The 16,258-nt window shown below is 38.1% G+C and overlaps 1 protein-coding gene and 1 long non-coding RNA gene across 2 annotated transcripts in view; one reads left to right on the top strand and one right to left on the bottom strand.

Moving 5' to 3' along the window:
- Positions 1-16,258, bottom strand: part of fscn2b (fascin actin-bundling protein 2b, retinal) — a 29,830-nt gene that overhangs the window by 3,322 nt on the left and 10,250 nt on the right. The window contains exons 4-6 of the mRNA XM_062056059.1: positions 3,464-3,620; positions 3,167-3,288; positions 2,922-3,089 (exon numbers count right to left, since the gene is read on the bottom strand). Coding sequence (XP_061912043.1) covers positions 2,922-3,089; positions 3,167-3,288; positions 3,464-3,620 — 447 coding nt within the window. The remainder of the gene's footprint in view (positions 1-2,921; positions 3,090-3,166; positions 3,289-3,463; positions 3,621-16,258) is intronic.
- The window catches only part of LOC133655679 (uncharacterized), a 24,555-nt gene continuing 12,538 nt past the window's right edge, over positions 4,242-16,258 (top strand). Inside the window, exons 1-2 of the long non-coding RNA XR_009827028.1 lie at positions 4,242-4,372; positions 15,004-15,206. This is a non-coding gene — a long non-coding RNA (uncharacterized LOC133655679). The remainder of the gene's footprint in view (positions 4,373-15,003; positions 15,207-16,258) is intronic.

Here is a 16,258-nt window from a genome sequence, read left to right as displayed (position 1 = left end):
TCGTCGGTGTCGTAGAAGAACAGGCCGTAAATAAGCCGCACCCTTGTATAAGCCGCAGGGACCAGAACGAGGGGAAAAAGTAGCGGCTTATAGTCCGGAAATTACGGTACATAAATTGACCAAAGTATTATTATGGCCATCCCTGCGGTCGACCAATTAACAGGCTACAGATCGTCTAGCTCCACCATTTAGGTACTGTAGCATAGCTGGAAGTACCCTAATACAGGGTACTGAAACGGAATTTCCGCGGGGCATATAAAAGCATTAAAAGTCATAACATGGATTTACCAAAATCAAGGCCTTAAATGGCATTAAAACACATTAAATACAATGTCCAGAGGCATTAAAACATATTCATACAATTGTAGGACTGGTCCAGTAGTCAGTAAGTCAATCAATCGAATTGTAAATGAAAATGAACTCATTAACTTTGCCGTTATTGATACATTGCTCGTCTGTCTGTGTGTTTTTTTTCTGGCTGCGACTTTCAAACTGGATACAAAAGGTCTTATAAGGGCGGTTGGAGAATGTAAAAAGCGCTGCCTCCATTCGGGGAAAAAAAAAAAAAAAAAAAAAGGAACGGTTTTGGGGGCCCTGAACTTTCATACACGACTACTTTATTTCAGTCTCCACTTCAACACACATGAGCTAACTTGGCTAACATTAGCAGCTATCGTGACACAGGCACCTCACGTGACTTACGGTGGCCAATGAGGCAGTTCTCACAAGACCATAACTCTTTATTTTCTGACATTCCCACAGTAAATGAATTAGAGTTTCCTCCACTGCCTGACACTTTATACTTAAAATGTTATTTACTGTACCCATTTTAAACAACTGATAGAGGATAAAATACAATCTATTCAAGATATTTAATTGACTCATCTATTTTTAATGCATCTAAGGATGCAAATATTCTATGATGTGTATTTTTCTAAAATGTTTAAATCCGTTATCCATTTCTGAACACATGCATCATTTGCATTCCTAGTATGATGTTTATTTTTGTATTCCTTGAAGCCTTTAACAAATGTATAAATTGTATCCTGATTAAAAACTCTATCCTCTAGTTTGTGGCTATTATAAGGCATATTTTCAGAGGATATGCATTTTTTCCAGCATGATCCAAAGAGAAAACATTTTAAAAATGACTTCTGGGGATATTATAATTCTTATTTGGAGGGCTTTGTTGGTGGAATAGATAGTTGGGATTTTGCTACTGTTCTTGTCTTACATAAGGATTGTGAATGATAGGCAAAATTCCCCCCAAAAATACCATTTAATATTTTTACTTCATCCTGTGAACGTGCTGATGATGTGGTGAAAGCGAGAAAATGAATAAATACATGAATATAAGACACACTTTTTTCAGCAAAAGTGGCTGGCTGGCTAACTTCAAAACCTGACTGAAGCTTGTCGATGGTGAACCCAAAGAGACGTTCCGCAGCGTTTGCAAAAAGACTCCAAACTTTGCTCAATGGGCATCAATGCGGTGAAATCACCCATGCTGTTAGCTAATCACAAGTCTGCCATTAAAGGCCGGCAGCAGTTAACAATGTCAAATTTCTTTTGGCGTAACCAACAAAGCAACCTCTGCTGTCAGCGCCACAACTGTCAGCTGCTGCTACTGCAAAAAAAGTGTTTAATACAAATAAATTCTCAGATGAAACAGTCTTGTGAGCCAATTCAAATTCACTAGATCAGGGGTGTCAAACGTACGGCCCGAGGGCCGGATCAGGCCCGTGAACAGGTTTTATCCGGCCCGTGGGATGAGTTTGCTAAGTATAAAAATTAACCTGAAATTTTTGAATGAAAGAAACAGCTGTTCTAAATGTGTCCACTGGATGTTGCAATAGCAATTATTTTTAGATGATGCTACATATGTACAAAACAAACCACATGATGTTAGTACGTCAGTTGAGGAAAATGATCAAATTACATAAATAACATCCTGTAATTTGATTTTGATATAATTTTTTTATCTTGATAGATTGAAAATTAACACCAATGAGTTGACTGATAGGTTGATTGGCAACACTAAAATTGGCCCTAGTGTGTGAATGTGAGTGTGAATGTTGTCTGTCTATCTGTGTTGGCCCTGTGATGAGGTGGCGACTTGTCCAGGGTGTACCCCGCCTTCCGCCCGAATGCAGCTGAGATAGGCTCCAGCACCCCCCGCGCCCCCAAAAGGGACATGCGGTAGAAAATGGATGGATGGATGGAGTTGACTGATGAACATTATCACATAATTTATTCAGAAAATATAAATAACGGCAATTAAAGATAGAATACTATTAACCGCTGCATGTAAGTGTAAAAAAACCTAACGACATTATGATTTGTACATTTTCAGAATGTGCTTGTTCTATTTTTAAACAAAGAAAACAATCTGAAGTTGTCTTTATTTTTAAGTTATCGTGCCGGGATTTTAACCGTTCGGCCCACTTGGGAGTAGATTTTTCCCCATGTGGCCCCCAATCTAAAATGAGTTTGACACCCCTGCACTAGATAGTAACAGTTAAACTATTCAATGTTTTAATTGTCAAATGCTTAAAATTTTGTCAATACAGACAGCTGTAAGCATTTGACTATATACTATACAGTATATTAACTATCTGCAGTAGGACATGGTATTACATTATTTTTAAGTGGCATTAAAAAGAAGCATTAAATTAGATTCGCTTATACTTGTAGAAACACTGTGAAATGTGATACTGTAATTTGCACAACGTAAACACAAGCATTTTCATAACATACACTTTTAGCAATAATTGTTTACTTTTACACAGTTAAGGATTTTTACTAGTTCGGAAGAGCAGTGAAAGCAGACTGCATGTTTTGGAGCTTGATTTATTTGTGTCCTTAAAAATGAAGCATTAAACAGTATCCATCCTGTTTGAGAGGTTGTGTGGGGTGCTGACCTTTAATATGGTAGGCACCATTGCTGAATTGCAAGCTGAAAATGTCATAAACAGATCTGCTGGCATCCAAAGTGTTGGAGTTCTTGTGGTGGCAGATGAAACCATTCTCCCCTCTCAGGATCAACATGGGCCGGTTGATCAGTTTCACACTGAGCTGTTCATCCTCACCTGACAAAAGATGACAGCATCTTTTATAAAGACAAATACATTTGAGGCAAGGGAAATAAAATGACAAACTATCTCACCTATGGAGTCACTGACAGCTAATAACTGTCCATTCTTTTTGGTGCAAATGTATTTTCCATTGTTGGCCTTTATCGCCATCTTGTGACCAAGCCACTCCATTGCAAACATTGTGTTTGCTGAACTGCATTTGGACATAAAATGTAAAAGACTAGATGTTACGTGTAATCTTGTGAAATATAACCAGAACAGAATTAATGCCTCAACATAGAAAGACACGGCTGAATGAAGACATGTGAGGTTGACATTTAAGATAATGACCAGCCTGGAACAGGAGGAATGAGACCATGATCACTCACACTTCTGTAGCCGTAGTCTGGATGCCTCCGTGGGCCACCAGGCTCCAGTAGTTCCCTTGGCTGGTGCGAAATATGCACTCCCTGCTTTCCTTGTTCATTTCCATTTGAAACATCTCCATGTCTGTCTCATTTTCCTGGTTGGCAGAGAGGCTCACTCCTAAGACAGAAAGAGTCCATCCTCATTGACACTTTTTGATACAAGCTGCTACATAATGAGATCCAACTCAACAGTTCTGCCTTGACAAAGCCGCTCATTTTGATTACCATCTTCTAAGAGGTTATGTTTTCGGTACTCATAATTATCCATTCCATCGCAACCTTGTGAAGGATGGGAGCAATGGCCAAGGAAGAACCACTTAATGTTTGTAAACGCTGCAGGATATTTTTGAAACTTTATTTTATTTACCAATGAATAATGCATGAATTGAACTTTAGGTATATACAGGAAGTAGTTATCAAGGTGATTCAAATTATGATCCAATTGTCCTTTAACAGTGGGGTTATTGTTAGAAAAGTTGCATAAATGTGGTTTAGAAGAACTGCACTGCATCAGGTTTGTCTTATGTTTTGTACCTCTCATATGTCATGTTCCTTATGACAAGTAGACATATGTTTCCTTGTTTTCTTTTTCAGCGCTCTTAATTTGTTAGTCCAACTTCCTGTAGGCTGCGCGCCACTTGACCCTTGTCTTTGAGCGCTTGTTACGCACCTGTTCCTGATTGTCACACAGGAGGCTCACCTGTCTGTGATTGCTTTCAGGAGGGTTCTGTCTGTTGACCAGCCTGTTTTGGACTTTGTGACTTGTACTTTAATGAGTCAGACTGCTGCACTTAATAGCCAGTGCCAACCTTCCCCAACTTAAATAAAGCACTATTGACTGTGATTGCTGCCATGTCGCTGCATCCTAAGGTAATGCTACAGCAGTCCATACAAAAGTTTGACACTCATGCATGTTAAATAGGGTGCGCAAAATATTTAAAACACTTTCAAATAAGTAAACTGCAACCACAATAATAAACACATTCTTAGCATTATTTTCTCTGCAAAAGGTAGAATTTACATTATAACTTATGAGATGTGTGAAATATAAAATAGTTCTTTATTACATACACAAATTAATGTAAGAAAACTAATCACATTAATGATAGAGATCCGGGGAGTCAAAGTCGTTTCACTAAGGGGCCACACTGCTCCCAGAGGGCCACTTGTAACACTGGATAATGTATTAATATAAATGTATAGAGATTCACCTCATACTATATAGTTGCCTATGCATGAGATTTATATATATAATTATAAATACACTGTCAAAAGAAATCTTTAGATTTTGCTGTAAAAAATTGGCAGCCTAATTGCCACAATTTTATCTTAAAAATTACAGTGGTTTTCACAGCCATATCACTGTAAATGGATATTGTTTTTTTTTTACTGTAAAATCTATTGTCATTTCTACAGTGTACAATTTGATGGATAACTTGCTTTGAAATTATAATTGAGGCCGATATTTATTATTTTTATTTCAATTTTGAAAAGTTTGAAATGTATGATAGTATCATATTTGTTGCATTATTAGATAATATTAAAGTTGAAAATATATAAAATTGCATGCAATACTTTTTTGTTATTTTGTTAAAATGAAAATAATACATTTAGTAAGACAAGATAAAGTACTTTATTGAGGCATACTATTTCAATCCTTTTGTGGGCCACATTAAATTGTTTTATAATGCTGCCCTTTTTTTTTTTTTGCTGCAGCTGTTACATATACTGTAATATTGTACATTGTAATTGGGATTTGTTATATTTTGTATATATTACATAAACTATATAATATATCAGTACATATTATATACTGTATATATAATATGTAAATATTACATATGTGTTATATTTTTTATTGCTACTATGGTACATTTCTAGTCTACTTTATACCTTTTGTTTTCGCCTTCTTTTTGTGCCTTTGTGTGCATTATCCTTTCCATCCTTTGTAACTGAGCTACTGTGTGGAACAATTTCACTTGTGGATCAATAAAGTTTGTCTAATATCTAAATTCTAAGATCAGGACCCCGGGCATTGAGTTTGACACCTGTGAATTAGATTATAGTTAGTGCTGTCGAATTTACAGTTTGTAATTAATGGATGGATACATAGTCATAGGGTTGATAAAGATTAATTTTGATTCTCACAATTATTAATTTTTATTCTGCATTAATCATGTTTCATTTTGCACAAGTAAAGAGAGTAAGAGGCTCAAGGGAAGGGAATATATATGCACTTAACATGTTTGTTAAACACCTTTAACATGTTCATTTTACCTAAAATCTGTCAACAAACATCCACAATATAGTGGACCTTTTACTCCTTTTTTGTTATTTTTGTATTTTAAGGTGGAATTGCTATTGTGAAAAGAAAACTCCTTCCTGCATAATACTTTGTTGGCTCGAACTTCCTATGGAGAGGGCTAACATGCTGTTTAGGGTCATCCATGTTTGCTTGTTTGCATCTGCAGCCTGTCACTACCGGATCAACTGCTCTTTTGTGCATGCGCGAGGCTGACACTACTTAGACAAACTGCCCGAAATGCGTTGCCAGAGACTTTAGGGATTTTGAGTAAATTTGCCCTGCAGATGGGTTAACATTTTTAATCCAAATTGGTGATTTCAAGAGGCTAAAAAAATTAGCGATTAAGTAATTATGATCTGTAACTAATCTCTTTTTCTCATCTCATGTACAAATGCAGAGAAAAGCCCTCAACTTGAGGTGTTTTCATTTAAATGCATTACATTATTTTAAAGAAACAAAAAAGTGGCTTCATCCATCTATCCATTTTCTATAAATAAATAAATGATAAATGGGTTATACTTGTATAGCGCTTTTCTACCTTCAAGGTACTCAAAGCGCTTTGACAGTATTTCCACATTCACCCATACATTCACACACTGATGGCGGGAGCTGCCATGCAAGGCGCTAACCAGCAGCCATCAGGAGCAAGGGTGAAGTGTCTTGCCCAAGGACACAACGGACGTGACTAGGATGGTAGAAGGTGGGGATTGAACCCCAGTAACCACCAACCCTCCGATTGCTGGCACGGCCACTCTACCAACTTAGCCACGCCGTCCCCGCTTCTACCGCTTGTACACCTCAGATAAGTCTCTACCTCTTAACAGGGCCAACACAGATAGACCGACAACCATTCACACTCACATTCACACACTAGGGTCAACTTAGTGTTGCCAATCAGCCTATCCCCAGGTGCATGTCTTTGGAGGTGGGGGGGGAGCCCGAGTACCCGCAGGGAACCCACGCAGTCATGGGTAGGACATGCAAACTCTGCACAGAAAGACCCAGAGCCTTGGAATTGAACCCATGACCTTCACGCTGTGAGGCACGAGCACTAACATCCGCGTCACCGTGCCTAAAAAGTGGCTTTATAAAGTAATTCGTTTTTAACAGATAGTCTTTTTTTATTTAGTACAATAACACATCAGGTCTATATACTGTTAAGTGCTGAAGTTTTGATCCATCAAAAAAGTAGGAACCATTTTCTGAGCAATAAGTATTAAATGTCGACTTGTTGCTTTTCCTCCTCTTCAGATAATAAAATATAAATAAACAGACCCATCAATCACTGTGCTAGCATGTTACTAATAGTGGTTTGAGAGAAGATATTTAACAAATATCTATATTTGTCACAATTAAATGTTAAACTTTGTAAAAACGAATGGGGGGGCGGGGGGGTATTGGCTTTGATTGGTTTTCCTGACTCTTAATCACACATGTAATCACACAGCCCTTTTAGACTCTTGTGATTTAGGGCTATATAAATAAACATTGATTGATTGATTGATTGATGTCTCGTACATTAATGTGCAAACGTATTCATTGTTTTTAAACCTTATTTAAAGTAACTTATTTATTGACACAGTTTGGTTTCATTTTGTCCACTGGCACACATTCAAGCGTGTGACTAAAACAACTCACTCTTCCATGTAAGTGTGCTCTGATTTTAATTATAATTTACATAGTACATGTAATATATCACTATATTGATGCACACGTGTTATAATAATATAAAGTTAGTTTAACATGGGACAAAACACCTGGAAGTGATGCCATTTTTCCATAGCTTAATAGATGGATGAGAGCTACGCAAAAAAAAAAAGTTACGCTACAAACGAGACAATATTCAAACTTATACAAACCTTAAACACTATTCTGATACATATATATTATATATAATATTTTACACTTTTTGTTGGAAATAATTTATCCTATCCCCACTATTTAAAGCTGCTAACATCAGATTCCTGACAGAGAGAGGCATGCAGAGACAGTAAAATTAGAGCAGTGGTTCTCAAACTTTTTTTCAACAAGTACCACCTCAAAAAAAACTTGGCACTCCGAGTACCACCTTAATGACCTACAATAAAATACAGTAGAGTAGTAGGCCTAAGTATTCATTAAAAACAAGGCAGAGGTTTATTCAACAAGTATATTTAATATTTTTGGCCACTGTAACATTACACACAGTTTGAACAGTAACACTGTTTGAATATAGAACAATAAAACACTACTTTACTCAAGTGATTCTTTGGCGTGCCACTAGATGGATCTCGCGTACCATTAGTGGTACTCGTGTCACAGTTTGAGAATCACTGCATTAAAGATAAAAAATTACATTAACAAGATGAAAAAAAACATAACGCTCTAAAAAATGACTGTAATAAATGAATCTGCATAAAAGTTTTAATTGTGACAGCTCTACTTTTAATACAATTGAAAATAAACACGTTTTTTTACTTCAATGCCATATCTGAATGTGTAGTGAATGGTGCTATTGTAATCGTAGAAGGGACTTGTCACATGACCAGCAGACAGATTGCCTATAAACCCTCTATTAGATGCAGTACAGAATATCCCCAATGAATTTTCTTAATCCCTTAACAACGGCCTTCTTATCTCTCATCTTTCTGGTCATCCTTCTCTAATAATCTCCTCCTCTTCACCCTTGACCCCCCACCTACAACCTCCCCCTCCCACCTCCAGAGCCTGCCTGTCTGTCCTCTTTCACAGCTGGGTTGGGATATAATCAGGTTTCGAGTACTACCCTTCAACCCCCTCAATAAAAGAATAAAGCCAAAAAAAAACAAAAAAACAGGAAGGCGGCAGGATTTATGGGTCCACACTTAGCAGGATGTACAGATAATTGCCAACGCCACTCAAGCCTCGAGCTGGCAATGATCAAATGTAGGCTGCAAAAATGAAAGTGCATTTACAATAATATGTAGAACAGTATGTAGAGTGCTTTTTTCTGCAGCCTGAAATGTGAAATTAATTATAGATTCATTGCATGTGTTCAGAATAGTTTTTGATTAATAGGAACAAAAAAACTACAAATATTGGGCATAATGCCCTGGATTAGTACAGTTTAAAATGTGCATGTAGTTTTAAAATCAAAACATGCAGAAGATTTGGAAGCAAATTTTTGTACGATTTTAAAGCAAGATCAACAATACGTTTTGCCAACAGTACAGGTAAAGACTGGAATAATGATAATAATGTTCTTACGGGTTCCAGTGTGTGAATGATTAAAGACACTCATGCAAAAAGTAACTCCAAAAATTGACTTGTATTTGACACCAATTTGGCATAATTGCTGTGGATGAATTACAGTACAACCCCTGGAAAGAATTACGGAATCACTAGACTTGGAGGATGTTCATTTAGTTGTTTCATTTCGTAGAAAATAAGCAGATAAGACATGACACAAAGCTATCGTTGATTCAAATGTCAACTTTCTGGCTTAAAGAAACACTTGGGGACGGCATGGCGCGGTTGGGAAAGTGGCGGTGCCAGCAACCTGAGGGTTCCTGGTTCAATCCCCACCTTCTACCAACCTCGTCACGTCCTTTGTGTCCTTGAGCGAGACACTTCACCCTTGCTCCTGATGGGTCGTGGTTAGGGCCTTGCATGGCAGCTCCCGCCATCAGTGTGTGAATGTGTGTATGAATGGGTGAATGTGGAAATAGTGTCAAAGCGTACCTTGAAGGTAGAAAAGCACTATACAAGTATAACCCATTTACTAAAATAAATCAAGGAAATAAATTGTGTTAGTAACAGTTTAATTTTTAGATCAAGCAGAGTGAAAAATCATGGAATCACTCAATTCGGAGAACATTTTGGAATAACAGTGTGAAATCAGTTAGCAGTTAAAAAGGAGTGTTCACACCATGTGGATTGACATGGCTCCAACACGAGAGATGTCAATTGAAACAAAGGAGATCATCAAACCTCTTGAAGAAGGTAAATCATCAAGCAATGTTGCAAAATATGTTGATTATTCTCTGCCAGCTGAACTGTGTCTAAAATTTGGACCAAGTACAAACAACATGGGAAGGTTGTAAAAGGCAAGCACACCAAGACCAAAGAAACCATCAAAAGCGTCAAGACAGAAAACTTTGAGCAATATGGCTTGAAAACAGAAAATGGATAGGAAAACAAATGAACAAATGGGCAAAAACAGGACTCACCGTCTATGACTGAACTGTAACAAACCGTCTAAAATAAATGGGATTTTAATAGAGAAAATCTAAACGAAAGCCTTCATTAACAACTAAACATAAAAAACAAGGTGCCAATGGGCAATTGTGGACTGTGAATGACAGGACAAAAGTCACACTTAGTGATGAATCGTGAATCTGCATTGGGCAAGGTGAGGACTCTGGAACTTTTGTTCGGTGCTGTTCCAGTGACATTTATAAAGACGACTGCCTTAAGAAAACTTGCAAATGTCCACAGTCATTGATTATATGGGGCTGCATGTCAGGTGATGACACTGGGGAAGAGGGCTGTCATTATATCTTCAATAAATGCACAATCGACATTTTGGATACTTGTTTTTCTATCAATCAAAAAGATGTTTGGGGAAGATGACATCATTTTTTCAAGATAATAATGCATCTTGCCATAGAGTAAAAACGGCAAAAACGTTTATTGAAAAAAAAAACACAAGGTCAATGTCATGGCCTGCAAATAGTCCGGATTTCAATACAATTGAAAGTCTATGGTGAAAATGGTCTGTGACAAAACTCCAACCTGCAAAGCTGATCTGAACAATCAGAGAAAGTTGGAGCAAGATTGATGAAAAGTACTGTTTATCACTAATCTCTAAGGCATGGACTTATCGCTAAGTCCATGCCTTAGAGACTGGAAGCTGTTATAAAAGTCAGAGGTGGTGCAAAAAAGTACAGTAATAGTGGTGTTGTAATATTTTTTTGTTTGTTTTTCATGATTCCATATTTTTCTACTCAATAATTGAATGATTCCGTAATTTTGATTCACTCTGCTTGACTGTTACTGACTACCACAATATATTTATTGATTTATTGTAGTGTTTCTTAAGCCAGAAAGTTGCCATTTGAAATGGCTTTACTATTCTCCAAGTCTGATCAAGTGTTTTTTGCCAGTGGTTGTACAGTCCTATGAGGGATCTACACCTTCCAGCCACAATATTAGGCACACTTGCACAATATTGGAATATAGAACTATGAATTATGGTGGTGGCTGTTTGAACCTTCCAAATAGCCAACCAACAATAATAGTGAAAAAGGATTACCTGCTTTATTGTTAATGTAATCATAAATACTGTATATTAACCATTGTCCAACTTTAAGATTGACTATACACACTTACTTATGATCCCAAAGGGATCTGCTCATAAAAGTGTCATAAATCAGCAATCAATTAACTTGTTTGGTTTTACAAACCCCAAAACAAGTGAAGTTGGCATGTTGTGTAAATCCTAAATAAAAACAGAAGTCAATTATTTGCAAATCCTTTTCAACCTATATTCAATTGAATAGACTGAAAACACAAGATACTTAACGTTCGAATTGGAAAACTTTGTTATTTTTTGCAAATATTAGCTCATTTGGAATTTGATGAAAGCTGGCACAAAGGGGCAGCACGGTGGTAGAGGGGTTAGTGCGTCTGCCTCACAATACGAAGGTCCTGAGTAGTCCTGGGTTCAATCCCGGGCTCGGGATCTTTCTGTGGGGAGTTTGCATGTCCTCCCTGTGATTGCGTGGGTTTCCTTCCAGGTACTCCGGCTTCCTCCCACCTCCAAAGACATGCACCTGGGGATAGGTTGATTGGCAACACTAAATTGGCCCTAGTGTGTGAATGTGAGTGTGAATGTTGTCTATCTGTGTTGGCCCTGCGATGAGGTGGCGACTTGTCCAGGGTGTACCCCGCCTTCCGCACGATTGTAGCTGAGATAGGCTCCAGCGCCCCCCGCGACCCCGAAGGGAATAAGCGGTAGAAAATGGATGGATGGATGGATGGTTTTACAAACCCCAAAACAAGTGAAGTTGGCACGTTGTGTAAATACTAAATAAAAACAGAAGACAATTATTTGAAAATCCTTTTCAACCAATATTCAATTGAATAGACTGAAAAGACAAGATACTTAACGTTCGAATTGGAAAACTTTGTTTTTTTTTGCAAATATTAGCTCATTTGGAATTTAATGAAAGCTGGCACAAGTGGCAAAAAAGACTGAGAATGTTAAGGAATGCTCATTAAACTCTTATTTGGAAAATCTCACAGGTGAACAGGTTAATTAGGAACAGGTGGGTGCAATGATTGGGTATAAAGGTAGCTTCCATGAAATGCTCAGTCATTCACAAACAAGGATGGGGCGAGGGTCACCACTTTTTGAACAAATGCGTGAGCAAATTGTCCAACAGTTTAAGAACAACATTTCTCAACGAGCTATTGCAAGGAATTTAGGGATTTCGCCATCTAAGGTCTGTAATATCATCAAAAGGTTCAGAGAATCTGGAGAAATCACTGCACGTAACATTGAATGCCCGTGACCTTGGATCCCTCAGGCGGTACTGCATCAAAAAGTGACATCAGTGTGTAAAGGATATCACCACATGGGCTCAGGAACACTTCAGAAAACCACTGTCAGTAACTACAGTTTGGCGCTACATATGTGCAAGTTAAAACTCTACTATGCAAAGCCAAAGCCATTTATCAAGCCGCCGGCTTCGCTGGGCCTGAGCTCATCCAAGATGGACTGATGCAAAGTGGAAAAGTGTTCTGTGGTCTGACGAGTCCACATTTCAAATTGTTTTTGGAAACTGTGGGCGTCATGTCCTCCGGAACAAAGAGGGAAAAAAACATCCGGATTGTTCTAGGCGCAAAGTTCAAAATCCAGCATCTGTGATGGTATGGGGGTGTATTAGTGCCCAAGGCATGGGTAACTTACACATCTGTGAAGGCACCATTAATGTTGAAAGGTACATACAGGTCTTGGAGCAACATATGTTGCCATCCGAGCAATATTATCATGGACGCCCCTGCTTATTTAAAAAGAGCTCAGCAGCGCATGCACTTTTTGCGTCGGATGAAAGGAGCACAGCTCCCTCCCCCCATCCTCACCACATTCTACAGAGACACTATAGAGCGCCTACTGACCAACTGCATCTCTGTCTGGACTGGAGCCTGCAGTGCCTCAGACTGGAAGTCTCTGCAGAGAGTGGTGAGGACGGCGGAAAAGATCATCAGGACTCCTCTTCCTCCTATCCAGGAAATCGCAAAAAGCCGCTGCCTGACCAGGGCTCAGAAAATCTGTAGAGACTCCTCCCACCCCCACCAAGGACTGTTTTCACTGCTGGACTCTAGAAAGAGGTTCCGCAGCCTCTGTAGCAGAACCTCCAGGTTCTGTAAAAGCTACTTCCCTCAAGCTATAAGACTCTTGAACGCATCAAAATAATCCCCTTAATCCCCCCAAAAACTGATTAATTCGCTGGAATATGAAGACAATATAACATACATCCATAAATGTGGATGCATATGCAAAAGTGCAATATATTTATCTGTAATCTATTTATTTATATCTGCACCTTATTGCGCTTTTATCCTGCACTACAACGAGCTAATGCAACAAAATGTCGTTCTTATCTGTACTGTAAAGTTCAAATTTGAATGACAAAAAAAGGAAGTCTAAGTCCAAGTCTTATTTCAGAAAGACAATGCCAAGCCATGTGTTACAACAGCATGGCTTCATAGTAAAAGAGTGCGGACACTAAACTGGCCTGCCTGTAGTCCAGACCTGTCTCGCATTGAAAATGTGTGGCGCATTAATGATTATTTGCAAAAAAAAATTAAGTTTCTTAGTTCGAACATTAAATATTTTGTCTTTGCTGTGTATTTAATTGAATATAAGTTGAAAAGGATTTGCAAATCATTGTATTCTGTTTTTATTTACGAATTACCCAACATGTAAACTTTACTGTTTTTTTTTTTTTTTTAACTTTCAGCACTTGAAATCTTTAAAACCTTAGCTCTATCTATTGATACAAAGTTTTTATCATAATTTTTTAATGTTATATGGCCTTTTTTGTAAAAAATAACTTTTTGATTGTGGGAAAAATTCTAAAAATAAGTTGCAGAGTGTAATATTTGAGGTTGGGTAATTACAGCCTTAAATAGGTCAATAAATCATGATACATTTGATTCAGATACAGTAGACAAAACTTTTTTTTTTACAGCGCCTACTTAGCCAGCATAAGAGAAAGCAGTCAAGACTTTGTTGAGTTTATTGAGTTCACGCATGTCTTTTATATACTGTATATCTGCCATATTATATATACGATTATTTTCATTGCATTTCAGTGGTTTAATGGCAGTTTAATTAATGTTTACGCTCTTCAAAGCTCTGAGAATGGTGTTCATACTTTTCTGGCGCCATTTGGTATTTAAGAGGCACACTTACACCTAAACAATATTTTCTTGTTTTTCAGTTGGCAAGAATGACGTGTATTTGGTTTTCATAGAAAAAGCATAGCAATATACCAGGATGGCAGTCTATTAAAAATAGTAGTTATAATGGGAGTCAATGGGACCATAAGAGTTCTTAAGAGAAAATGTGTGTACTTTGTTTATATCCTATTCTAACAGTATTGCAATCAAAAACACAATATAATTTTATTTAAGAAAACGTGAAAAACTCCCTGGCAAAATTTTCAGACCGCTAAACCTTCAAAATGTAATGCTGTTTTGGGCCCCAGGGGTGCACAAGGGTTAAAAAAAATAATGTAATATATAGCACTCACAGTCAAGTTTAGGTATGCAATGATTTGTGCATGTTTATAATAATCCAATGAACATACTTATACTACCTCTTCGCCTGCTTTGTTATTTCAGCAGATTATATTTGTTGATTTTTCAATCGAAAAGAGAAAGCATGGTGACAAAGATGTCATGGTCACTGAGCTACCCGGACACCCGAATGCACATCTTATTAACTCGTGATAAAGCAGGCATCAGGGGGTCTCACACAAGTGTGACTCATTGTTGATTTTAATAAGTGCGTTTGAAACAGACATGGCGGCCCCTTTACTGCTCAGCCGTGCCCAGAGGTACTCCTCATATGTACAGTATTTTCCATCCTGAGTCAATGTCATGCTTTCTCTACCTATTCCACGTGTCCATTTCACACTAATTCAACCCAGAAATGATCCTCCGTCAGGGCTCAGCTGGACATCACAGTCGCTATCGCGCAAGATGGGACGGGAGGAGGAAATGGAGAAGAACAGAGAAAGAGATTGGATACGGTGAAATATAAGGAACCAATCTGAGGATATCAATACCGCTGCGGATGACCATAACAAGGCCCAGCCAAGCATGCAGAAGAAGGCCTTGTCATCACAGCTACAATCCTGGTTAAAGCATGTAAGTACAGTACCCATCATTCTTACACACATGCACACGCATGCACGCACACACTCAGGAAAGATCTTTGCATGATGTTACCTCAGACCCAGCTCCACTTTCTGCTGTTGTCCTTCCTGCAGTCTGAAAGTGGAGCAGGCCCAACTAATCCATCAGCCATGGATGGCTCTGGCATCCATTATTAATGGCTAGCTGATGCCACTATTTCCCTGCCCCCCTTTTTTATTTTCCCAATCTGGTTGCTTTTTCTGTACCTTTTTATGTCACTCCTTTATTTATTTATTTTTTTTCTTTTGAGGCCTGCATGCGTTTTGTACAGTTTGTGTATTATAAGAAACTTTCCTCTCTGTCACTTTAAGGACAGCATAGTAGAGAAACCGCTGAGATGCACCAGAATGGACTACAAACTTGGACGTCATCCGTAATTGCATACAAGCTTATTGATGATGTTGCCAAGGAGAATACATCACAACATATCATAGCAATCCACATATACTAAATACACTGATTGGCTCATTGGCACGTTTATTCTCATGAGATGATATTTTTTTTAGAAAAAGTCCGCCATAAGAAAATGAATAATAAGATCTACCGCTTTGATTACCGCACCCGTTTAGTCCATTAGCCACAATGAGTAAGGGATCACAAAGTGAGCTCAGGTGACTGTGGGTTTTAAAGTCCTCTGAGGGCCCCTCCACCCCCACCCACCTCCCCTTCCAACAACACATGTCTACTCCCTTCTCCACTTTCAATTTCACCTCCAGCTCCTTTCATCGTCATGTCAAGCCCAGAGATAAATGGCAGGACGGTACACTGGGCTGCCGCACCCCGGCTAACTCGGCAGTTAATTGTGCGGAAAAGGGAACAAATAAGCTACAATGCTGCCTATTTATTGCATGCTGTACTTATTAATATTGTCATGCTAGAAAGCTATTTAACTGTGAACAATAGATATACTTGCTACAATGTTAGGTGGACCAGTACAATCTGATAAGAAATACAATACCTTGTTTTTTTATTAAATAATTGTTCCATGAAAATCATACGTAATT

This window comes from Entelurus aequoreus, linkage group LG08 (assembly GCF_033978785.1).
Source record: "Entelurus aequoreus isolate RoL-2023_Sb linkage group LG08, RoL_Eaeq_v1.1, whole genome shotgun sequence".
Classification (NCBI taxonomy): domain Eukaryota; kingdom Metazoa; phylum Chordata; class Actinopteri; order Syngnathiformes; family Syngnathidae; genus Entelurus; species Entelurus aequoreus.
This window is presented reverse-complemented; position numbering and strand designations above follow the sequence as displayed.